Source organism: Ctenopharyngodon idella, chromosome 14 (assembly GCF_019924925.1).
Source record: "Ctenopharyngodon idella isolate HZGC_01 chromosome 14, HZGC01, whole genome shotgun sequence".
Classification (NCBI taxonomy): domain Eukaryota; kingdom Metazoa; phylum Chordata; class Actinopteri; order Cypriniformes; family Xenocyprididae; genus Ctenopharyngodon; species Ctenopharyngodon idella.
The window spans coordinates 11,827,031-11,853,849 of record NC_067233.1 but is presented as its reverse complement, the minus strand read 5'-3'; the positions used below and the strand labels follow the sequence as shown (position 1 = coordinate 11,853,849).

Sequence of the window (26,819 nt, the reverse complement as noted above, 5' to 3'; positions counted from 1 at the left end):
GAGGGGTTTGCTGTATGATTTTGTACAACTTAGCAGTATGGGACTGACAAAGCGGAAACACCGGACAATTACATTTGAGGCCCGCCCACATGCTGCCTTCAATAACAGTACAAGTGGATCATACATTTCTATATAATGCAACAAAGGCAAATAAGCTGAGTTCGTTGTCGAAGAGGTTCCGGATATTCCGTGCCCATCTCGTCCAGTTCCTCCAGAAACACAGGTGGCCTGGCCAGTTCGTCAGTCTCCATCTTCCTCCAATAAGCTGAGCTGATACAGAGCATGGACTGGAGGATTATTATTTTTCATGTATGCTACATATCAACAGACAAGGCTTTACCTGCCCATTCTTTTTCATTCCCACCATCCAGTGATTGAATTTATCAACACTTTAAATAACCACTATCTTTGGACACTCTTGACATTTTCACAAATTAATTTATGCTATCAAAATTCAAATATTTACATTAACCTTAAATATTAAATATTTTTAATATTTCATTGAAATATTAAATGTAATATTTAATATAGTATAATAGTAAACCTAAAAAAAAATCTTACACCAAGTTATTGACACTGCACACGATTGTAGATAGACTTAGCACGTTAAAATTGAATTATTGCATATATTGGATATTTTAATCTTAAACATGGCTCAATCAATCTGACTTAAAATAACTATGTTTACATCATAATTTGAACCCTCAAATTTTAAATGGTATTTATTTAGTATTTCAGTCCCATGCTGATTTCAAAGCCCAACCTAACATCCTTTTTAAGTTGGTTTGGATGCTTGCCCATAACTGACTGTATAAAGTACTGAAGGAACTACATGTTTTCTGTCAACATTGATGTTCATGAAAGTGTTCCTCAATCAAGTGTAGAAATAACTAATTCAAATAGAGCAAGTGTATGTCTAATCACAAAAAAGAAGTCCCACAGAAGTATGAAAATGCATGTGAGAGCAGATAAAAGCCACAGAGATTGGATTTAAAGAGGAGAGTGGCATCTTTATGCATGAGGGCTTGAGATATGAGCAGGCACATACTCTTCACAGTGTGGAGAGATTCATGCAGCCTCACAAAACCTTCTGACACCCAAAATCGCATTCAGATTCATATGAACGCTTTTCTTAAATACCATTTACGATTTGGATCTCCGAATCTAAGACTAATTATATGGCTCTATAAGAGCACTTCTTGACATCAAACAAAATCACTAACTGTGGCGTTCTTGTCATCTGTGGTTTGGCCGATTATTAATCTGAAGGTTTGATATGTAGCAGCAAGCAATTAGCAATCAAAAAAATTAAAATGCAATGTAAAACAATTGCCATTCTGACGTAGTTCAAAAGAAGATATACTAAAAAAAAACCAAGGGTTCTACTGCCCTTTGTAGGCTTTATAAACTGTCTAAATACCATTGAAAAAGGAAACCACAAACCTTTTTTGAAATGAAGCAAGCTTGCTGGCTATTTAGTGTATCATTGTGGATCAGGAAGAGGGTCAAAGATACTTGAGACTGTAATTCAGCCCTCTCTAGATGGAAAATTACAATCAAGCTGAATTGTTATATGCACCATATTCAAATTTCTGGTTCTCTTAATGTGACAAAAACGGATATCTGCATAGAGAGCCAAAAAAGTGAAGATGTAATACATCGCTCAGCTATGTAAGAATTTGATTAGCTGTCTAAATATCTAAATGCACATTTAGTCACAGCTTTTATGATAATTTTTATGTTGTAGTTTTAAGAATTTAGAGCAGTTAGAATTTTAAAATACATGACCATTTCTGTCAATAGTTGTGGGATAAATCTTGGTAGGCTACAACTGAGGAAAAAAACTAAATTGCTCTACTGTACAACACATGGTTAAGATGGAAAAATATTCCAATTTTGGAGTTGACAAGTGCTCACTATGATCTTTATAGTGATATAATATATTCTTTACAAATGAGGGATTATTCTAATGTTGTTTCATGATTTTATTTACATATATATTTGGCCTGACTTGCATGCCTTATATCCATAACATAATGTACTGCTAAAAAGGAGAAAAATTAAATTAAATATTAGTTAAAATTTTCAAAGTTCTTAATTTGTTGTCTTGTCAATCAGTTGTTTAAAAAAAAATATTTGCTAGTACTTAAATCTGTTGTGACCTCAGTTGGACCTTTGTCAACTCTGCCAGATTAAAGTTTGTTAATTTTGAAAGAGATTTTTTATTTATTTTTTTTTTAATCAATTTATTGTGTTAAAATATTAAAATATCAACTGAACAACATGATATTATTGTTACAGGTGCTGGTGTAGAGACGAGGCAGTACAAGGAAATCCACAATAAAAGCCACGGCGGGTCAGGGGCCGAGGGCGGCCACGGAGGGTCAGGAGCGGCTGGCTCGGCGGCCACGGAGGGGCAGGAGCGGCTGGCTCGGCGGCCACGGAGGGGCAGGAGCGGCTGGCTCGGCGGCCACGGAGGGGCAGGAGCGGCTGGCTCGGCGGCCACTGGTACTGGAGAGGGCTCCGCGGCGGCTGGAGAGTGCTTGGCCTTCTTCCTCCTCCTCCTCTTAGAACACCCGGACTCAGAGGGTTGTGAGTCCGGCAGGACACAGGTGTAAAGTTCACTGGAGGGGTATGTGGAGGAAGATGGAGACTAACGAACTGGCCAGGCCACCCGTGTTTCTGGAGGAACTGGACGAGATAGGCATGGAATATCCGGAACCTCTTCGACAACGAACTCAGAACCATTTAAATACAAAATCAGATCAATAGTATCTTTTAAGGAAACATAATCGTCAGGTTCATCAAAACGGATTGTGCTCTCGTCCAGTCCGTCCAGAAAAAGGGTGTTTAACCATGCGTCTGACCAATTCGTCAAAAAGGCTAACTCGACAAACTCCTCCACATACCTCTCCAGCGAACGTCCGTCCTGCAGGAGTCCAATGAGGCGGTCCGCAGCCGACATAGGTGTGGGAGGCATGGGAGAAGCTGGAGCTTGGGAGACGATGAATAGGCTCATCTTTGTCAGTGGATCTCCAGCGGTTTGGTCCGTTCTTCTGTTACAGGTGCTGGTGTAGAGACGAGGCAGTACAAGGAAATCCACAATAACAGGCACTTTAATGAATAACGGAGAAAACACAACCAAACACACATAGTATAACATTAAGTAAGTCCATTATATAGGGAGTGCTGATGAGGAAGTCGAGGGCGGCCACGGAGGGTCAGGAGCCTTGGAAACCCCGCCCACATTCTCTCCACCCCCGGGTATTAGCCCCCCCCCCAAAAAAAATCATTAAGGGGGCTGAGGCGGCAGCGGCAGGAGCGGCTGGCTCGGCGGCGGCGGCTGGAGCGGCTGGCTCGGCGGCGGCGGCGGCTGGAGCAGAGGGCTTGGCTGCTTGAAGAGGGGTCCAGTCCATCCCCTCAGAATTAAGGAATTTAGGAACTGGATCGTTAATAATACTGTAAAAACAGTAAAAAAAAAAAAAAAAAGTAGAGAATGTATTTTATCAGTTAGCTCTTTTACCATTATTACATAATTGAAGATTTTACACTGTTATTGGATGGATCAAATTAAAATATCATGCTTTTTAGTGCATCTGATGGAGTTGAGACAAATTAAGTTAATAAGTAAATACATTTTAATTTAAGAAGAAAAAAAAAATCACAAAAACCTGTTCCCTTATACGGTCCGTTACCTGAGACCTTTGTTTACAAAAATATCCATTTACAATAATGTAGTATTAAAAAATAAAAACTAACATCTAAAACATGTTTTAGTTTCTCTGTTCCACCTATTTTTATGCACATTTTGGGATATCGCATAAAAAAAAATAATGGATGGAAATGGCAAGATGCACATAAATTCTAAAAATGTGCATGAAAAATTATGTACTCAACTGAGTCAGATACATTTTTTTTATCCGACAAGAAAACATGCGCATAAACTATGATGGAAGCACGTTTACTGAATAAATTCCTTGATATGCATCAAAAAAGATGTGACACTGTGATGGTACGGGCATAACTGGACCAACCAGTGGACAGATCTCGTTGCACAGCATCTGAAATGATGTTCTAGTTGTTCTGAAATGCATGAGCAAAGTCTGCCATCAAAGTGGTTCGGTATAATTAGCTCCCAGAACTGTCTTACACGACTGCGTTCCCAAACAGCAGGCATCCGCCTCAGAAAGCAAGTTACATGACCGCATTTATTGAGTTTCGTCTGCATGCTTTGAGGAGTGATATTATTATACAAAAATTATTATATACAGTGGCTTCTCCTACTGTTTTAACTTCCATTTTTCTTAGTAATATTAATGGCCAGTTTATCAGGAGGTGACGATTTTGTTCTCTTCGACTTACTTGATGGAAACTGTGCTTTAGTCGCAAATGTTTTATGTGACATTCCAATTTTGCACATAAGTTAAATTCGCAACTTTGGATAGAAACATAGCTAGTGAGCTTTATAAATATTCTCAGAAAAGTTATACATTAATGCATTAATCAGCATATCACTTTGTAATATGCACAAGACAAGTCTAAACCTTTTGGATCAGAATAGATTTGTGAATAAATGCTTGTTGGTACCTGCTGGTGGAGTCACTGAGATCTGAAGTACCACAGTAGACTGAATCAAGAAGGTAACAGGACTCCTGGAGCTGTGAAGGACAGTAGAGACACAACGGGTGTAAACGAATGACCTAACGACTTGATTTGTGGCCAAAAAATAGCAGCCAATAGGGCAGAGATGTCACAGCAATTGATATTCAACTATATTTGGTTTCCACTTGTATGCCCCTTCATGGTGTTTGGTCCCAGCAGAGTGACGAATGGATCTCCAGGCCCCATATGTCAGCATTCCTATAGGGCTCTTTGTGTCAGCCTACAGCTATGTGAGCACCATACACAAGGGAAACCTGAGAGTCAGCTCAGCATAAAGGTGCTATGCCAGTATTGGCACCTGCAGTCTTGACATCCCCAAGCTGAGAGTTACAAATACAGTCCAAATATTTTCACCTAACCAGCCAATGTTATTTATTCTAAAAATATATATATACATTTTTGTCTCTATGACAATGGAATTACTATAGATAGACAGATATCATGTGGGATAAATGCTTTCAGAGAAAACAAATTTCTTTGTCAAAAAGAATGGAGAGGTTGTGTTTTCAAGCTTCTTACTTCTGATTCATTAATTTAACAGGCTCTAATGCATCTTTCATAAGCCAGGCGGTGTACGCCAGGAGCACAAAGATAATTGTAGAGGTGAACGTTTAATCTCACGTTTTTCCCCTGAAAAAGATTAAAAAGAGCGAGACCTTTATCTCCTTAGGAGACGGTGGTATCAGCGGTGTCATCCGCTGAGAAGATGAATGACTCCAGCTGAGGTAATTTGATGGTCAGGAGCCACAAGTAATTTTTCATTCAGAATGAAATTTTTCATGTGGTGCCTTTTCATCTCGAGTTTACAAAGCCAAAAACAGCCTTTTCAAACTAGTTTTTTTTTTTCTTCAACACCCTGCTGAATGGAATTGTAATGCTGGTCCTTGCTGAGTTATACTGATCTGAAATAGTCATATTTAATTCAAATGTAATTTAATCAAACTTATTCTTTAATTTAATAAAGCAAATCTTTTGTAATACTAGTGGCACACTATAAACTTGTTTAAATATAGAAATTCTTCAGTGAACCCTTGAAGCAGGTGTCATATGTGTATATATCCTTTCATACATATTCATATATGTCCATTATTATGTCAAGTTACATGATATTTACCATTATAAACCAGATTTCATATATTAATATATGTTGGGTCTCCTTCAATCCTTCAAGTACACACATCTGTGCAATGAAGCAAAGCCTTGAAATGGTTGGCCCTCCACACCGAGAGAAAGAGAGAGAGAAAAAACTAACATAAACAAAGCCAGAAAAACCTCCATCCCCCTCTCTGATCTCCTAGATCCTCCTCTTTCTGCTCCTCTTCTCAGTGGGCTCACCGCACGCCATCTCCCTGCCTTCAAATGCGCTGCTGGCCCTTTAAATCCTCTCCATTATAATTCCTGGAGCGAGCAGCTGGCCATAAAAAAGAACGAGAAAGAAAGGGAAAAGCACATAGTCTCTTCAAAACACAAACCCAGACACACAGACATGCTTGCGCTCTCACCTACTCTCACTGACATCTGAGGGGGGGTGGGACACTGTGGAGGATTTTCCAGCCAGCAGAAGTGAGCAGGGAGGAAAGCAGAAGAAGTTTCTTCACAGACAGGCTCGGATCACTCTGCAAGACAATGCATTCCTGTCGAGTTTTACCTGCTTCTCTTTGGATTTGGTAATTCTGTAGAGTGTAAGTTCTTCAAACGGACTGAGAAAGAGAGAGAGAGACTGAGCAAGAGAATGCTCCCTCAGGTCATAAGGATTTTATACGTCTTGTCTTTTTTCTTTTTCCAAGGGGGCTTTATCAGGTAAGAGAAACAGTGGTTTTTAATAGCATGCATGTGTTGCTTGTGTGGTGTAGTGTTATTTGGTCTGTTAATTCTAAGAAATGTCACACTGAAATCTTTTGTGAGTATTTCATTTTTTTTTTTCTTTTTTCTTTTCTTCAGAGAAACAGTTGGGGAAGATTTTGTTTCAAACTCGCAATATATATATATATGCATCGCTCTGTAAAGTGACTTGTATCTGGACACTTCAGCTGAAGCTTTAACTAGATAAGAAGGTTTTTGTTAAGTTTATTTTTATAATTTCAGAATTATGGCTGGTGAATGTAAACTTAAAAATAACAGACTATGGAAATGTGATTAATTTAAACTCAAACTGACAGAGTAAGAAAAATGCAGTGCTCCTCTCCTGCCAATTTATGCAAATTTTGAAATTCCATTAAACATTTTTTAAAGAGCTGAAAGCTGCTGAAATAAGCTCCTTGTAAAATAACATATTACATTTCTTTTGTCTTTTCCTTATAAAATTAAAGGGAAAAAGTTTGATCCATTTTGTTTAGCAGAAAAAAAAAAATATATATCATATTGTTGATATCCTGGAGTGCCTGAACAATATCCAGCAGCATAAAAATCATTAGCACACAGTAAGGGTTGTGTCTCCATATTTTATTAACTCAAACAAAGCGAGACTTTGAAGAATATATGAAAGAATATATAGAGAACCTCAGTGCTATTTAAATCTAATTATGGCTCTGTTAAATAAAGTAAAACATTTAACAATATAAAGAGGGAACATTGAGTACTTTTAAATAAGCAAAATAAGATTTTCTCCCCCCTCTCTGAATGAAAAAAGTGAAAAGTTTTGCAGCGAGTGCACTCCCTGTTTCATGCCCCATTGCATCCAGGTGTGAACAGGCTGGAGCTAAATTTGCATAATCCCAAAGCCTGGTTCTGGCGGCGAGCATCCGCTCTGAGAGAGCGAGAGAGACACTGGCGGGAACTCCATCGAGAATCAGAGTGGGGGATGAAGAGAAGATTGAGTGAAGTCGTTCTAGATGAGATTACAGGAAAAGTGCTGGGAGTCATGATGATTTAACGAAAGGTACAACTAGTGAAGGTATGAGACAGAGGGCATGAGACAGCCAGGGACAGGGTGACTGGCAGAGGAACATGTTGTAGATGTTGTGGTATGTCACATGTTACATGCGCACATGAGCACAGAGAGGCTTCAGTGTCTCTGAAGGGCCCGTGGTGGGAGATGACATCCCTTAGCGATCGTACTCACTGGCTCAGTGTGTCAACCTGCAGACACTGTGTGGGCGATTCAGAGCGGACAGAACATGGAGGCAGAGATGAGCAGTGTTTGGGCTGAGCTGTCCAACTCTGAGGTGAGGGGGCGACAATGGCTGTGAAAGGAGCCATGCAGAGACCTGGGTAGAAATCCAGCAGGTGGCTGATTAGCAGGTAGACAGGTCACATGGAGCGACAGGACCGCAGACATTGGCAAGAACTTACTGTGAAGAAGAGTGACTCAGGACAGCCTCGGCATGTCTGTGTAGTCTTACAGGTCAGCTGTGTGGTGATTGAGTGAAGATAAATATGAGAAAGTCACTATCTGTTTTCACAGACATCTTTCAGTTTTATAATAAAAGTTTTGAACTGAGCATAACCTCAGGGAAAACATAGAAAGAACATTACCTTGAGAAAAAGAGAAAGAGCAGCTGGCACTGTGTGAAACAAAGACATATGTCAAGACAGAAACAGTGGGATTTGCAAGGGAATATAAGATGCTGATATGGAAAACAAAGGGGTTTGTGCAGCTCAAACTTTGTCTCTTATTAATAATTAAGCAGTACACAGATTTCAGTTTTCAACTCAGGGCTATACACAAATTTCAAGCAAGAGTACACCATTCCCACCAATCAGCATGGAGAGTGTGCCAAATCTGACCCCAAAGTCACACCAGCACAATTCCCTGCAGTAATAGAAATGCAGAGGTCAGGGGCCACTGAGCAAAACACTAGTTAGATTCATTGCGCAAATCTCTGGAATACTTGATTCTGATTGGCTGTCTGAATCTGAAATATTTGTGAATAATGACAATCATCCAGGGCAACACTGCATTTCAAGAGCTCCACAGTTGAAATATTTTATTTTAAACTCTAATCAATATTCCACACACACACACACACACACACACATACACACAAACACAATTTTATGTGTACTTGCTGAATAAAAGTATTAATTTCTTTAAAAAAAAGACTCCAAACTTTTGAACGGCAGTGTAAACGAACCTCGAAACGCAAATCGAAGGCTACGTTCATATTGCAGGTAAATGTGGCCCAAATCAGATTTTTTTTGCCCACATGTGACTCATATCTGTTTTCCCTATGAGAGTGTGAACAGTACAAACCACATGGAATCTGATCTTTTCAATTCTTATTTGTGCCACTTCCATATGTGGTACTAAATCCGATACAGGTAATGCGACCGCAGTGTGAACAGTCATATTGGAATTCATGCGATTTTTACGTCACTCAAGATCAACATTCGTCATGATTCTGCGCTCATGGGAGTCTATTCAAAGATTTAACATACCCAACGTTATCAAGTTGTGAGAAGTAGTCAGTAGAAGGGCAGTGATGTATCAGAACTGGACAGCTCTATAATACAAGCAAAACATGAGGGCTTGTATCATAAAAGTTTCAAAACTCTGCTCTTTTGTCACATCATTGTCTTGATTTTTCATATTGTCTGTGCATAATTTCACTGGCAGATCACACTAAATAAAAGCGCAATCGCTTACTTTAATGCCCTCTGTGTTTACTTCCATATGACAGCGCACTGTGTGTGTTGCCAAGTCCGCGATTTTCCCGCAGAATTGGGTTACTTTTTCATTGTTGCTGCTGGTTGTTTTGCAATTCCGTAGGTTGAAGCGACCGCACTAACGCGATATTTAACCCCATGGAACGCGATTGGGCTAGTTTTGAGAAGCAATTGAGTGGATTTTGTGGTAAAAACCTGGTACAACCTGATTTGTATCGTTCTTTTGCACATGTAGGTCAGTTCAGAACCATGATCTGTTCACACTGGAAATCTGATATTGGCCACATTTAAAACAACAATGTGAACAGCTATACAATCAGATCTGAGCAAAAATTGGAATTGAGCATTAAAGGGTTAGTTCACCCAAAAATGAAAATAATGTCATTTATTACTCACCCTCATGTTGTTCTACACCCGTAAGATCTTTGGAACACAAATTAAGATATTTTTCATGAAATCCGATGGCTCAGTGAGGCCTCTATTGCCAGCAATGTCACCGAACCTCTCAAGATCCAGAAAGGTACTCCAAACAAATTTGAACAGTTCATGTGAGTACAGTGGTTCTATAACAGCTCTTGAATTTTTTCTCAGTGACCAGAAAAAAACACTCTTCAACTGATGCCTTTGATTGCTTCAATTTTAATGTCTTCTTCTTAAGTGTCTTCTTCTTCTTCTTTCACCCATCAAATGAACACCGTGAAAAAAATGAAAATAAATAAAAATTACAATCAAATTTGTGAAGTGAATTTTGCCATGATGACGTCGTTCGATTAAGCCCATAGTTTATTTAACATATCAATACACACAGTACCTTAAATTATGAACAAAATATAAGCAAACATACCGTGTGCTTTCCAATAAGGATTCAGGATACATTATGAGACGACATCTTATAAAATTCTCAATCTTTGTGTCAGATCAAATCACCTCTCAATTCGTGTCATCACCTCATGTTTTCCGTTGCTCACGCAGCAAAAAAAAAAAATCACGACCAGTATGTCTAACGCTACTCATTTACTCCAGTAGATGTCACTATTATTACACAACATTTATAACAAAAAAAAAAAACCTTTCAAGTGACCAAAATATTCAGCGAGAAAATGCTCTTTATCTGCGACAGCTACAGGATATTATAAAGCAATGAGAATACTTTTTGTGTGCCCAAAAAAAAACAAAATAACGACTTTTCAACAACATCTAGTGTTGACCAATTTCAAAACACTGCTTTGAAGCTTTACGAAGCTTTTGTTTCGAATCAGTGATTCGGATCACGTATCAAACTGCTAAACTGCTGAAATCACGTGACTTTGGCGCTCTGAACAACTGATTCAAAATAAAAGATTCGTAAAGCTTCGCTTACGAAAGCTTCCCTTTAAGGCTCCCAGTGTGAACGTAGCCGAAGTGGCACAAATCAGAACTGAAAATATCAGATTCACTGTTCACACTGTCATGGGGAAAACGGCTATGAGTCACATGTGGGCAAAAAAAAAATCAGATTTGGGCCACATTTACCTGCAGTGTGAATGTAGCCAATATTTCATTTATTTACGTACTATGTATCTCTAATTGGATACTACTGCATACAAAAAAGTATTTTGCTTGAAGCTCAATATATTAAAGACAGCACTCTTATCTTTAATAAATAATCATATTCCACAACAAACTTTTTTAATGACTAATGTTAAGTTAATTTGAACAACTTTCTAGTGGAGTTTTTAAAGTCTGCTAATCAGGATTCAACAAGCAACTCTAATACAACATTGTTATTCACCCTTTTTGCTCACGACAAACCAGTGCTTGCACCTCTCCCACAAATATTTGTCTGTCAACCTCAGCAGCTACTGTGAAAACAAAGAGAGCATACAACAGTATGCAGAGTGGTAGATGGTGGGGCAGATTTAACCCAGGGTTTGCAACAAAACTGGGGGACAACAGCACAAGTGGTTCAGTGATGTGAGCATGAGTATACAGCCGAGAGGTGACAGACTGCTGTGCAGTAGTGTGAATGATTGTTCCTGGCCAATTTCACTCATCATCGAGGTGTGAGAAAAGTGCGTGCCCTTCGCTTTTTACACAATGAAAGGAGTACTGCATGTGGGGAACCTGAAAACTAAGAGAGGTCTAAAAGGACAAGAGATCTTGTTGAGAGATCAGCTGTGAGTGAGAAGCCAGTGCATTTATTCCCAAACATAAACAATTCTCTTATGTTTTTGGTACTTGACTCTTAACCTGGCAAAAATGATTTTTAGCTTGAGTGCATAGCCAGTGGGCTGTAGTGAAATGAATTTCTTTCCACTGCCAGCTACCATACAACACCGCTGCAAGAGAAGCACAACATGAAGTGTAACTAATGTGGTTGGGCCACAGTGCCTTATTTAAATGAAGGGCCTGTGGGATTCTCCTCCTGCTCATGGTTTGACAGATTGAAGCCCTGTTGGAAAAGCCCTACTGGAGGTTGCTACAGTGAGCTATTACTTTCAGCGCAATTAAAACCACATAAAGGAGTGATTTTAATTATGTAGTTACATGTAGTTATTATTAACTACATTATTATGTAGTCATAAATTCAGCAAAACAGGTTAGAGTCCAACTAGATAGAATGACAGATAGATTGATAAAGAAATCTATACTCCATAGAAATATATATACATATACATTATTGCTCTGTTCCAGAATGTAATGAAAGGCAACTTATTTCATAGGAAGGCAGCATCAATATCACCATGGAACTATATACGTAACCGACAAGGAGCACTCTTACATAAGCAGCAAGTCTTTGCACCTCCCAAATAGCATTGTGTATGGGACTAGTTTCATGTTTGCATCTTGCTAAACTAACAATACTCTCATAAAAATACATAGCATAAAAAAAAAAAAAGATCTATTTTTAATTGCACCAAACTATTTTTATAGCTTTTTTTATGACTAAAGTTTTTGTTATTTAATGGAATAAAGTGTTTTCCACAGGATTTTGTGAGACTATGCTGGGTGTACCATTGGACATTCCAGGGCAGGGATGTCCAAATTCAGTCATGGAGGGCCACTGTCCTGCAGAGTTCAGTTCCAACTTGCCTCAAAACACCTGCCTGGAAGTTTCTAGTATGCCTAGTAAAACCTTGATTAGTTGGTTCATGTGTGTTTAATTGGGTTTGGAGCTAAACTTTGCAGGACAGTGGCCCTCGGGGAGCAGGATTGGATTGGACACCCCTATTCTAGGTGGATCCAGGGGCATGGTCCCCTGTAAGAAAATGTTGTACATTTTAAAATAAGGATGTTGCTTTAAAATATTGCCTCTGTAGTGAGCTCACTAGGTTTTGGAACAGAGCATTTGTTTTGCTGCTGTGCATGCTGGTCAATTTGTCACATCCAATGATGGTACAACAAAGTTGTTTGGCTGAAGATCTCATAACAGCTGGGCAGCTTTGACTCATCTAATCCTGGGGGAAGATCTTTCAAAAAGATAATAGGAAGCAAACAGAGGTCTTGGCAGGAGGTGCTGTTTCTAATAAAAAAAATAATAAAATTGCAATGCCATTGAGAACAAATGAGTGCAATACCTGCAGATGTGGAAAATGAAGCATGCAAACAGCACTTCCCCAGACTGTGCTACATGACACAAGGTCATTTACTTTAAGGATGGATAGTAAACACAAGTAACAACACCCACCAGGACACATCAGTCTCTCTGTCCCTCTATCTTTATCTTTTGCTCCACTTTCCTGTTCACTAGCCTATGTCACGCATGGCTGGTGAAGCAGTTTTGGGAGGTGGGTGAGGGGAGATGGAAGCTGAAGTGGGGATTACAACTGTGCTCGTCAGATAACACAATGTCAGGGAGTGAGGCGGCACTTTTTTCAGCATGAAATGAGAACACAAGCACACTGGAGCCATGTAATTCCTCTGAACGCTGAATAAATTATTACCCTCTGTGAGGGCACCCCTTGACTCCGGCCCACTATTGTAGGAACAAATTAAATTCAATAGTGCTAATCACAGCTTTTCAGTAAATGCCTGACTAACGCTCTGACCTCCAGACGGCTCAGAAACTTGGCCGCGCCAACCCAGTGTTTGGTTTATTGATATTTCTGGTGTCATGGTAGTTACGAGAGCGCCGATGCTAGCAACTGGAGATTTGCTCCGCCGGTCAGTTGCCATGACAATTGTGGTTTATTGATCTATTTAGCTTATGGCCTTATCCATTAACCCTGCATGACAGCTGATTTTTTCCTAATGGAGAAAGGGAAGCAGCCACAGTTTCTCAAGAGCAAAGCAGAAGTGGCCAAGGAGGATGCGAACTGCCTAAGGTCATGCCACAGGCATCTGAAATACATTCATAACATTAGCATGACTGATGGACTGAAGTACAACAGGTCATGAGGGATGGAGCCACTGAGTCTGAGTTGAGTGTATTTACCGTAAAATACTATTGCTATATACAAGACAAATAGAGATGTAGCCATTGTAGAGAACATTATGTCAGTGCTTGTGACTGTATGGCATCAGTCTAATAAACAATTCAATGCTCCTGGTGCAAGTATAGGTCAATATCTTTATTCTGAAAACAATCAAATTTGTCTATTTCCTTATGCCTATGGAAAATAGACTGTTTTTATTTCTCTAGATTTAATAGTTTAATTAGGGAGCAGAGTGCAAATCATAAGCTTGCCAACTCATGCCATTATGCATCATGACCGGGGCTAGTTGTCACACTTCTGACTCCAGTGATTATTTTTAGAGTTGACTTCTACTATAAAAAAGCAATGACATTTCCCCTGTAATTGCCCAGGAAAAGCAAATACAGTTTACTTAACACATGCTGACCCCTTATAGTGGGGTAAGTTGACACAATGTAACTTGTCAATAAACATTCTGTTATGCTTTTTAGCAGAATTTTAGCAGTAAAATTATGAAACAAAACAATTCACAAAACAAAACAAAAAAAGTAAAATAATTATTTTGACCAACATATATTGTAATTAATAAACTGTATACATTTATAGCTTTTAAAACAGCTGGGAGAGCATAATAAATAAACAGAAAATAAATACATTTGTCCCAAACAGACATTTAGGAAAATAATAATAATAATAATAATAAAAACTAATTTACATAAAAGAAGATATTTTGAAGAATATGCATAACCAAACAATTGTTGGGCCCCAACGACTTCCAAAAAAAAATATGGAAGTCAATGAGGCCCATCAACTGTTTGGTTACCAACATTCATCAAAATATCTTCTTTTGTGTTCAGCAGAAGAAAGAAATTCATACAGATTTGGAACAACAGGTTTGGAGGGTGAGTAAATGATGACAATTTTCATTTTTAGGTGAACTATCCCTTTAAGAAATATGTTATGTGTTGTATATAACCTGCATACACTCCCTTCTGTTTGCTAAACAGCTGAAGCCAATAGGATGAATTAAACATACATGAATATGTCAACTTGCTCTTTATCTCTGTCTGCACAACCAGCTGCAAGACCATGCCCCATCTATTACTCAAGAACTCCACTATCAGCTCATCGGGTTTTCCCACATCGCTTCCCTGTTTTCCCTTTCTTCTTTATTTTCACCCTCACCTTGATGTCCAAGAAGAAGGTTTCTGGCCACCAATCTTACTGGCCTAAGCCAGTCTATATCAGACACTGTTTGCTGCTCTGACTAATGGCTCCAGTGCAGAATTCCTGGAGGTCAGAGAGAATATTTGCATCTGACAATGGAACATTTCTGCCTGTGTCACTGTTGTGTTGTCAGTGTACCTTCTAGATCAGAGACTACATTCTCTGCTAGAGCACAGCATGTAAGTACACAGAGCTAAATCAGTGCAAAACAATTCAAATCATGCAGCATGGTGGCTTCATCTGAAAGACTGTTTCACAACCACCCTTGTCAGGATTTTACACCAAAAGCTCTAGTGTGAGTGCCTAGTGTAATACGTTTGGAACGTATAGAATTGGTTCCATTCATCAGCTGTTGACTGGATTTTGAGATGTGAACATTGTGCAGGCAGATGAATGTGAGCTTGCAGGGACGGGGTTTAATTAGACTAAATGATTGGAGAAGTCCTGCATACGTCATGGTTTAGAACCAAAAGTGAACTAATTTGAACCAAGCAATCAAACCAAGTGTGAAAACAGCCTTATAGCAATAGGAGATTAGCTACTGTCTGATTTTACCCACTCGCTGTTTATTAGATTTCACAGGAAACAACACATTATAAGGAATGGAATGATCACAGAAATTTGAAGAAAACTCATCGAGGTTAATGAACAAGAAGTGAAAAGAAAAAGAAAACTTCCACTCTATAGTTTTCTGTTTTTTAGTTGGAAGCAGTGTTGTCCTGCACATAGTCACTTAGACTTATAGATGTGCTTCTGGGAGTGAGGCCAAACTTAGTCTAGACTTTGGAATCCTTTACTCCCCTAAGCAAAGTACTGTATGGACTTCACTAAGTGTTTCTAAGATGCTTATGAATAACATACCACCCACACTGTGAGTAAGCTTAGAGGGAGAGAGCAACTATACCTCTTTCTGTTTATACAAATTAATCACAGTTTTTCCTATATGAAACAGCTCCAAAATGTCCTCGTTTGCAGTGGGTCAACAGTGCCTAAAAAAAACAATTTGTCACCCCACCAGTGTTCAGTCGTAGTCTGATGCCTAGCACTGCAAGGGGCATTGGAGAGCGCTCCAATTAAAGTGGTTATTTCAAGTGTGCTTGAGCAGACTATCTAAAGCCCCATGGGTCTCACTCCATAAAGGTGAGAGGAAAATCCTGAGCTCACTACGCTAGCATGAGCACCTGACACTGCATGTTGGAACGGCTCATCCAGAATGTTTATCATTTGCCACAGTACTGGGTTCAAAATCCCATTCAGACGTACTACTAGTACCACATTTAAAAAAAAAAACTCAGTGCACAGCAACCATACTGTGCATAGTATGCAAATTGTTTTTACGCATGGGATATCCAGACAACACTGCATTCATCAAAGTTTTAAACTTCCACAGCAGCCTTCAAAAAATGATGAACATGCGAGCATTTGGAGCGTTGTTTTTTGACACTATCAGGAACAAGCTACTGTGGGAAGTTTTAATTCAATAAGATCGAGCAAACGAGTCCAGCATTCATTTGAACACATAAACACCCGCACACACACATTCATAAAAGTTGCAGAAAGAAACAAAGAAAGTGAGGAAAGAATGAGTTTTAAGAGCGTGAAATGATAAAATCCCAAGTTTCTAGCAATAGATGCATTTTACAAAACCTGACCAGAACGAACCATCAATCATTTATTTAACCCTTCTTCTCGTCTAGGCAGGGTTATTAAATTTTATATCAATGCACCAGTTCAGGTAAGAGGTGTTACTTGCATTTGTGTTGGTGTTTTTGATTCCCTTTGTGGTCCTTGCTGGAGAGGGGATCTCCCAGGTTTTTTGATTTGCCGGCGGTCTCGTCGTGACATTTTATTGGGAAGCCAATCGTGTTGGTGTGTTGGCGGATGAATGGATGTGGAGTCAGGGTTGCTACATTTGTCAGTAGCAAGTTAGTAATGTCACTGTTCTTGAAGAAATTAAACTTACAGCTGCTGCCGAACAATGTTGAGAGGCACACAGACCCAGATAATTTACATTTATGCTGCCTTCACGTGCTATAGGATTTTTTGTAAATATGAGTTTCTAGTAAATAATAGTTAAAAATTGTACATGAACGCCCTCTAGGTAGGTTTAAACGATACATGACATCATTGATATGTCGCTGAATGGTGAATGGTCCAATGACTCGGGGACTCTGCTATGGATGGTAAGGGGGTGTTGCTGCTCTTCTGGATGTGAGCTGAGTCCCACACCCTCTCGCTCTCTTGGAACCAGTAGTTCACAGCTAGAAAGTCTGATGGCTCACCTGACCAGGGAAACAGGGGCAGTTGGTAATCGAGTATGCACTGGAAGGGAGTAAGCCCGGTGGTGGTCTAACGAAGGGAGTTCTGTGCATATTTGGCCCATGGTAGAAAACGGTTTCAGCTGTTTTGGTGGTCGTGGCAGTATGACCGCTGGTAACATCCGATTTCCTGAATTTTGTTCTCCGTTTGTCGATGCCAAGATGAGACAAGGGTCTGTTGGGAATGCAGCATGCCTTCTGGAAGGTGTCTGAGGGTTCTGGAAATAGTGCATGTGCAGCATTATTGGTGGCCCAGTATGTTCACAGAGCAGCGAGAGGGTTTGCTGCTAACCTGGATGCCCTGATCCTGGAGACATCCATGAGGGTAACGCACAAAGTTGATGGTACAAACGTGCGCCCACAGGATCTCCTGGTGGAGCTGGCTACTCTCTGGAGGCTATAGCAATCTGTTCATCCATCACCCACTGAATAGCACAAGCGGAGGGAGGGAGGGAGGGAGGGCTGGAGGGAGAATAGGATCAGGAAATTGTGGAGGTTGGTCTGGAGAATGAAGATGGGAGAAAGCGTCAGCTTTGGTGTTCTTGTGTCCAAGATGATAGGTAACCTTGAACTGGAACCGGGTGAAGAATAAGGCCTATTTGACTTGACGTAGTGCAAGTCTGATGGCGAGGAGGGTGCGATTCCCGATGTTGTAATTTTGCTCTGCCGGGGTCAGTTTCTTGGAAAAGAAGGCACATGGATGAAGTACTGCTGACTCACTCTGCCTCTAAGAGAGAGCCGCTCTCACTCCAATGGTAGATGCATCCATTTCTGCGACAAAGGGGAAGTCAGGATAGCGATGTTTAAGGATGGGAGTGGTACAGAAGGTATTCTTCAGCTGTTGGAATGCGCTGGTGGCTGCTGGATTCCAGGATAGAGACTGTGGTTAATGGTGCAGCGATTTGACTGAAATTGGCGATGAACTTACGACAGAAGTCTATCAATGATGTAATCGAGAAATTGGATCGAGGGCTGATGGAATTCACACTTTTCCAATTTCAGGTAAAGCTGGTACTCCCTGAGTCATTGAAAGATGTGTCAGCAGTGTTCATCCAGATTCCAAGAATAAATGAGAATGTCATCAATGTAGATGATAACAAATTGCTGGAGCATGTCTCGGAACACCTCATCCATGAAAGCCTGGGACACAGATGGTTAGTTAGCCAGTCGGTACGGTATTCATCACCTTTCCTAATTCAGATGAGATTATAGGTGCTGTGGAGGTCCAGTTTGTAAAAGATGCGGGCACCTCTCAGTTGCCCCAGGGCTGATGGGACCAGGGAAAGAGGATTACGGTACTTGATGGTTTGGTCGTTGAGAGCTCTGTAGTCAATGCACGGCCGCAAGCCTCCAACCTTTTTGGCCATGAAGAAGAAGCTTGAAGAGGCAGGGGAGGTAGATGGTTGGATGAATCCTTGTTTAAGGGCTTCTTTGATGTACTCATCCATGGTCTTCTGCTCCGGGATCAACAGAGGATAGATTTTTCCTTTGGGCATGGTGAATCCAGGTACCATCTTAATTGTGCAGTCCCATGGCCGATGAGGAGGAACTTTAGTGGCTTACTGAAAACATCCTGGAACAAAGGAAGTTGAAGGCAATTCTGGAAGCAATACTCACTCCATTTGAGAATATCTCCATTAGATCAGGAAATTGAAGGAGAATGTGTCTGTAGCCAGGGGAGTCCCAGGATGATATCAGCAGTTGAACCCTCTAGCGCCAGTAACAAGATCTTCTCCCTCTGCAGGTTGTGGATTGTAAGCGAGATGACAGGTGTACAGTGAGTTATCAACCCTCTGCCCAGCAATTTTCCCAGGATGGAGTGAATATTTAAGCCTTTTGTACATGGGTATTTCTTGATGCTGGAGGAGAATCTCTGAAATAAACTTTCCCGCTGAGCCCGAGTCGAGAAGTGCCTGAGCTGTAACAGTACAATGAGGAGTAGTTACTGATACGGTTGTGCGTTGTAATGTAGAAACAAAACTGCATATGTTCAAAAAGAAAAAAAATCTATTCGAAACATATGCAGGCCACAGTGTACCACAAATTCTCAAAGAGTTCCTCTCCCATAATCCCAGGAAGGCTTTGAAAACCGCACACTCAAGCCATTGTGGTCTTCAATTTATTTAACGTGAAGCAAAAGCACACAGTGATGGTGAGGGCAGGAACAGCTGGAGGCTCTAAAACGCAGCAAGTGACCTCTCCACGCACTTTCTGCCCACACTGGCACCAGACCCACAGTTCTGGCTTCTCAGACAGGTGGAGTGTTGTGGAAGCCATGTGAAGATAGAATGAGTCAGGACCAACTGAGGGAGAGATAGTGAAAACAGAGAAAGGAGTTGTGAAGTACCCAGCACAACTGCAAACACATCACAGCCCCTGAGGCGACCAGACAGGAGGGCCTCATTACCTGAGCAAGCTAGAGAGTGTAGCAGATAAATGTGTGAGACAACAAGAAGCAGATCTTTGAGTGGATGGATGGTGTACAGAGACTTGTTTAAATCTGTGGAAATAATCCAGAACCTGATGAGAACTGACGCATCCATCCATATTCATACAGAACATTCACTTAATGAACCACATTTATCATCCTGCGGTAGCATGCTGCAGGTCCTAATTAGACATTTACTGTACATATGTACACCTGTGAGATGTGTTTTGGGGTAAGATCAGGAAATGGTGTGGTCTGTCCCATAGAAGCGAAGCAGAAACAGGCTGCTGCTCAACTTCACTCATTAAGATCTTCTGTTTCCTGGCCTTCATTTCTCTGTCACACCTGAATTCCAGCCCAATTTCTCTGAGCTCTCATTTCATTAACCTAAATGGGCATACAGAGAAAAATCACAGCAGCACTCATCTGCCAGGAGCCTAATCTTTCTTCTCTGTGGTGACGTCTTTGCCTTGGAGACAGTGGAGCAGAGAGTTTACATTTAGGTCTCAAAAAAATTTTCAGAAAAAATCTTCATTGCAATTTATGACAGATTCTGGATTCTGGATCAGGATTTTTTAAAGAATTAATACTTTTATTCAGCAAGGATGCCGATGAAATTGGTCAATATTGACAATAAAGACTTTAACATTGTTACTAAAGATTTCTATTTCATATAAATTTCTGTTCTTTTGAACTTTTATTTTCATAAAAGAATCCTAAAAAAAAATAATAATAAGGAATGTTTCTTGAGCACCAAAATAGCATATGATTTCTGAAGGATCATCAATTTCACAGAATTACAGGACATGACATTATTTCACACTATTACTGTTTTTACTATATTTTTGATGGAATAAATGCAGCCTTGGTGAGCATAAGAGACTTCTTTCCAAGGCATTTTCAAATACAGTATGTATTTTCACTGAGAAAAAAAGACTTACTTGATTTTCTCGTGTAAGGTTGGAAAAAAAATCCAAAATTACAGATGAAATGACAAAAAAAGTAAAAACTTGAGCATACCTAAATCACTCAATATTGAAAAGTATTAATAAATTGCAGTAGGCAGCAAGGCAGCTAATTAGGTTTTGGAACAGAGCTAACATGCGGGTCATTTCAGTAGGGTTTTATTTTTAACTAAAACATCAGTTACCACAAAAAAGTGTAATGAACACTCAAAAAAAAGAAAAGGTCTAAAACACTGAATGGCAGACTTACAATTCTGAAATGCCATCCATGGTCCCTGCTGAGAAAGATGGGCCTGTGGGACCCTCTTGGGAGGGTGAATCTGATAGGCTTCGCTGCTTATTGCTCTGACAGAGTCGATCACGTCACAAAAAGACCCATCAGAGCTCTATGTCAGAGCGCTGGCACCATCAGACAAGTAATCAGAGAAGTTGGAGTGCTGTCTTACAGACTGACAACAGACAATCCCCACTGAACCAAAGTCTGTCTCCGTAAGGGAATAAGATGAAAGCTGTGAGGACAACAGTAGATATTGAAAAACTTTCTTTTTCTTTTATAATGGTGCTGTATCCTAATGGTAATAGTATTCATATATTTGTTTGTTTGATTGTCTACAAATTAAGCTGGAAAGGCAGGTGGGCTCATTTGTTGTACATTTTTGTGGGATGAAGTACCAATTAGCTATGATATTGTTTGATTGCAATTAATGTAAATAACAGCCTTGGTGAATAAAAAAATCTGTGGTTTTCACAAAAATTACTTGCACAACAAAGCCCATTCTATTAATTGATACTTTAGGGATTTATGTAACCAAGCAACACTGATGACTTTTTTTCTCTACATACTGTACCACCAATTATGTCTAATTTTTTGTCAACGTAGTTGCTAGAAGATGAAATGTGCTTTCAACTTCACACTTATTATTCAATTAATTCATTCTTTGATCAAAAAGAGAAAAATAAAGGCTACAGCAGACAGGCAGAAATTATTAGATTGGGAAAAAGCTGCTTAAAGTATCATGTATCCCTGCAAATCAGTATAAACTTACAAAAATAGCTTCAGTGTCTTAATTATGCCACACCAGAGCATTAAGCTGATAGCTCGGGAAAGCTACAGCTAAACCGCAGTTTAAACAAATTGTGAATCTGGGGGGAACGGTGGCTACGGGCAAAGTGGAAGATCAGATTAAAAATGAGACCATCACGGCATTAAACACATTTCTCAAGGTTTTAAGCAACACAGAATAAATTTAGCATTGAAACATGATATAATCTAATGGGTCTTTTGAGATGTCAGACCCAGCCTCCCCCAAGGTTAAAGATTGCATTATGAATTAAAATGTGCAATCTGTGGGTTGTGGTGAGTTTCAGCTGAGCTTGACTTTTAATAAAGTTATGAACTGAGTTTTATACTTGCAATAAGCTATGAGATATACATTTCCACTGAGTTGCTTTTGCACCACATCATAGATCTAGTTTAAAACAATGAGTTTTCCACAGACACTAATAATGATGCAGGATTTGTAAACAACGTGGAATAAGCCTGCTTGGGAAAGAGCTGTGAAGCAACACTAATGATTTTAGAGCTTTCAAGCTCTACTCTAAAACCAGATCGATGAAAAAACTTTTACATGTAAAAATGCTTGCAATATGCTCTGAATTCACCCTGTACACATTCATTTCTCTCTCTCTCTCTCTCTCTCTCTCTCTCTATATATATATATATGCATATATGCCTGAATCATTTAAACATTGCGCTCATTCACTGAATCTGATAACGTTGACTATGTTTGCATGTGTACAAATAATGTGATTATTTCCAATAATCAGAGCAAGGACTTAATCACAGTAAGATGTTTACATGACACAAGCAAACCTTTTTAGTCCCGTTTACATTCAATTTTCTTAATTCTTATTATTCTCTAAGAATTGTGGTTATTTTTTCCGCCATTATTCACATAGTTCCCCAATGCACTGCACAAATGATGAACTCACGTACAGTAGGCGTGTTACTGGGCACTGTTTTAATCTTCTTACATCAAATGCAAAACACATTTATATGAATGTATTGGATTTTTTTTTTCGGTGATGTGCCTACAAATGTCTTCAATTTTGATGTTTTTGACCATTGGAATGGAGTGGACACAATTAAAGTGTTTATACGCCTATTTATTGTGATTAAAATTGGCATACATCACATATTTTACTATGATTATGGTTACTACGATTATGAGCTTAATTGCATAAATTTGATCGAGTTTACATGAGGTAAGTTTAATCGCAATTTTGCCTAAATCTCATTATAATCGCATTATGAGGTTGCGTGTATACAATGATGCCGTCACACATTTTTAGGTAGGTCCAGTGAATGCATATATATGTTCTACAGCAAACAAATGCTATTAAAATGATGATTTGCTCTTTTAACTGAAGGCACTAATTTCATTACAGCCACCATATTGAGCGCTCTGATTTCCGTATGGTCCGTCTCTTCTACTTTGTATTGTTTTTGCTAGTTCATACTTGAATGTCAGGCTAGAAAAAAAAAAAATCACATTGAAGGCTTGCAAGATATTTCTGTGGTCAGAGTATTGCTGACAAATGTAGTTTATTTTATTCACTTCCATGTTCACAAAAGGGCAGCTTTGACCTGTATGCGTGAGTCATGTCAGATTCCAAACGTTTTGTTTTTTTTTCTACTAAGGCATCTGTCCAGTCAGTGCTTAAGGGCAGTGGGCAGAGTCCACATACCATCACAATATCCACCTGTGTCTCCATGGACACGGGAACATTACCACAGAAGGGGCATAGATCACATCAGCCAAGAAAAATGCACCTCGGAAAATTGCAGGGTGAAAACCAAATCCTATTCCCTGAATGATGCTGATCAAAAGGAAAGCGTGAAAAAAAAAAAGAATCTTTCATGGGTATAACAAATGAAATAGAAAGACTGAAATTTTTGAAGTTTTTGAAATTAGAGTGAATTGGGGTGGGGGATGAGCAAGAAACTGACAATGCAGTAGAATCTATTCTAATTTAAATACACAGTCCATTTAAATTAATCGGTCATACCTAAACCCCCACCAGAAATATGGCACTTAAAAGACGTAAAGATCCAAAGTGAAAAATATGCTTGACTGCAAGCTTTCAAGGAAATGAGCAGAGATGTGTTTTGATGACAGGTTTTGAGAACTGTTAACAGTCCCGGCGTCAGGACACATGAATTTATATTTCTCAGGGGTTCCCATCAGTTGAAATAGCGGTCCGGGGGTTCCCTCTCATTTGAAATTGCGGTTTAAATGTGTTAACCTGCCTGTTAAACTCCATCTCCTATTATGCTAATTGCCCTAAAAACCTGGAAATCTGTCCATGGTTGTCTAATGACCATCATTTCCCCTGCCTTTGGTAAAAAGTGTCCACTTTGAAAATTAATGTTTTCTGATCACTGGCTCCCTAATGAAAAGCAATTAGCAGCATATGTTTGCAAGTCATGTGCAAAGTGTATGCTGGAACTAATTGAAACTAGGGTGGTACTGTGATTATCATGCTCTGTGATATGCTTTCCGTAATGGTTAGTACTTGATTGGCTGAAGCTAGTTAAAACCAGCATCCAAAACCCAACATATTTTCAAGAGGTTTACTGCAGTGTTACGTTTGTTAAAGTTTCTCTGTTGCCATGACAAACTAGTTTAAAAATACATAGGTGAAAGTCATCATGGCCCCAGAATCCTGAAAAAGGTTGTTCAACCAAAAATTAAAATTATGTTGTTCCACACCTGTTTGACTTTTTTTCTTCTGTGGAACACAAAACAACTTTTTGTCCAAAAAGTTAAAAAGTTTCTCTAAAAGTTTAAAGCTTAGAACTGGATATATTCTACAGTTTGTTTTGAGACCTATATGGCTGTGAGACAATAGCGATGGTCAATGAATCTTTTAATGAATGTCAGTGGATTGTGAGTGTGTTCATATAAAACGAGTATCAAAGGGATAGTTCACTCAAAAATGAAAATTCTGTCATTGAAACACACAAAAATCTGACGACTTTCTTCTGTGGAACATAAAAGAATATTTCTGTCAGGACCACTATCGTCAAATATGATTGATAATGCATAGAGTTTGTATTGGAGGTATGATTCTGTTCTGGGCAAGAACTCCCTGCGCATCCATGCAGCCTAGCATGGATAAGAGCAGGGAGAGCAGCTCTTCTGTTTACCCCTTAGGGTAAACAGAACAGAACCAACATATGCAGATATAATTAAAGTCAATAATTTAACATGTTTAACATACACATATTTCAAGAATTAGTTTGATTCAGGGGAATCATAAGGCCAATCCTGACTGAATAGAGGAGGAGCTGGGGATGGAGGAGGGTAGTTAGCTCCTGAGAAATGCAATAGTTGCTGATAATACTGAGGAGCTTATATATGGATGCTGTGATAGACGTCATATTCCTATAGGTAGAACGGGATTCACCTGGGAGTCAGCTGATGCGAGCTTGACTGATGTGACCTGCCAGAACTGACGCTAACGCTTGATATTCTGAAATGTGAAAATCAACTACTTTAATAATATTCTCTAGTTTCAACAGGTCCTGACAAAGTCTGTATTTTTAGCATTTATCTCAACATGAATATTATCCGCACATCTGTAATAGTGTTTTCAGAGCCCACGAGGGAAACTTGCACTTGCCGAGGGTCACATGCGGCCCTGTACTTACTGTGGAGAACATAAGGACTCAAATCATGTGTATCAGCAGAGTCAGACCTCTTATGAAGCTTCTCATTCTAGCATGTTGCCCCAAGGTCTGTCTGATAATATTGCAGCTGACTGGGCTGAAATCTAGCCAGATTTACTTTCCTTTAGAAGAGCTGGCAGATTATAGCACTATATAAAGCATGTGCAGAGGCTAAATCTTTCCCGTCACAATTAACCAACATAAAATATGAGTGCTGATACTATGCACATTTGAAGTGTACCAAAGATGTGATTTAAAACTTACTTTAATAGATGAATAGCAGTAATGTAACAAATAAAAACATATAGAAGTAAATATGTTTGAAATTTGATTGTATTACAGTTTTATCAACAACATATACAAATAAATAGCATTTTATTATGTATCAGAGATGTAGCTGAGTATTGTTAATTGCAAATCCAAATTATATTTACAATCTAAATTAGTTTTTGTTATTATAAGCTAAATCATGACTTCAACAAACAAAACTGGGGCACATTAGGCTGCTGTCACTTTAAGACCTAATGCGCGGATCCAATATACTGTTGCTATAACATATATTGCTATAACAGTTGCGCTCGCGTGTTTCGCAGTGTCTTGTGCATGACGCGGCATTCAAAAAGCATGGTGCTCAAGTTAAAAGAAGTTCAACTTTTCTAGACCATGACGTTTTTTTTTTTTTTTTGGTTCTACTGCATCTCATGCTTTTAATAGCAAAAACCATTCTGTGTAAACTGGCCACATGCGTTTTATTTTTCAACTTTTTACATTCACTTAAGACATAACCAACTATGTTTACCTTGCCAATATGGGCATTTTGACAATTTTGTGTTAATGTGTCAGTTCAAATGCAAGAACATGTGAAAGAGGACTCAATTCAGTATTTGCACGCTGTCTGAGAAGTGGCTTTCTGGGTGCACGCTTCGGGTACGTGTTGCCCACACAAAACTTCTCTGACAGCGAGCTCCAAATTGACTTCTCTTTCGCGTCTTCTTGCGCTTGGATATTTAAATTGAAAAGGCTTAAAAATCATGCAAATGATAAACTTTCATGACAATGCAGCACAGTTTCGTCTACTGTCCCGAGTGTCGTTTAGTGTCAGATGAGATTGTCAAGCCCTACTTATTGATAAAACTTTATATAAAACATTAAAATCGACAATGTCATCACAATGATTAATCTCAAGTTTGTGATAAAACAAGAGAAAATATCTGAGCTAGTGTTGACCGAGGAACGAGTGTTAAATATTCTTGTCATTCCTCAGACAGGGACTCAGGGATCAGACAGAGGTATCGGTCCCTGAAAGGTCAGGCTCATTAAAAGTCCCTTTCTTGCATCTCAATGATTCAAGAAAAAGCCCAAGCTTTCATTAAACAGGCCTCTGGTACCCCTGTAAAGCTTCCTGCAGAGCCATTACCAGCAACCCCAATGGCCTTTTGACCAGGCCGATAGATACTGCTCCTGTCAGACGAGAGGAAAACACTTCAC

At 39.3% G+C, this 26,819-nt stretch overlaps 1 protein-coding gene and 1 long non-coding RNA gene across 3 annotated transcripts in view; one reads left to right on the top strand and one right to left on the bottom strand.

Annotated features, from left to right (window-relative positions):
* Positions 1 to 5,756: 5,756 nt before the first annotated feature.
* The window catches only part of glra4a (glycine receptor, alpha 4a), a 41,771-nt gene continuing 20,708 nt past the window's right edge, over positions 5,757 to 26,819 (top strand). For both annotated transcript variants that reach the window (XM_051860912.1, XM_051860911.1), the window contains exon 1: positions 5,757 to 6,462. Coding sequence is in view for 1 of the 2 variants with exons in the window: in XM_051860911.1 (XP_051716871.1) it covers positions 6,395 to 6,462 (68 nt within the window). In the remaining variant the exon portion in view is untranslated. The remainder of the gene's footprint in view (positions 6,463 to 26,819) is intronic.
* Positions 7,090 to 8,012, bottom strand: LOC127494761 (uncharacterized). The gene is made up of 2 exons (XR_007924966.1): positions 7,954 to 8,012; positions 7,090 to 7,868 (listed from the first exon to the last, which is right to left on the bottom strand). It is a non-coding gene; the product is annotated as an uncharacterized LOC127494761 (long non-coding RNA).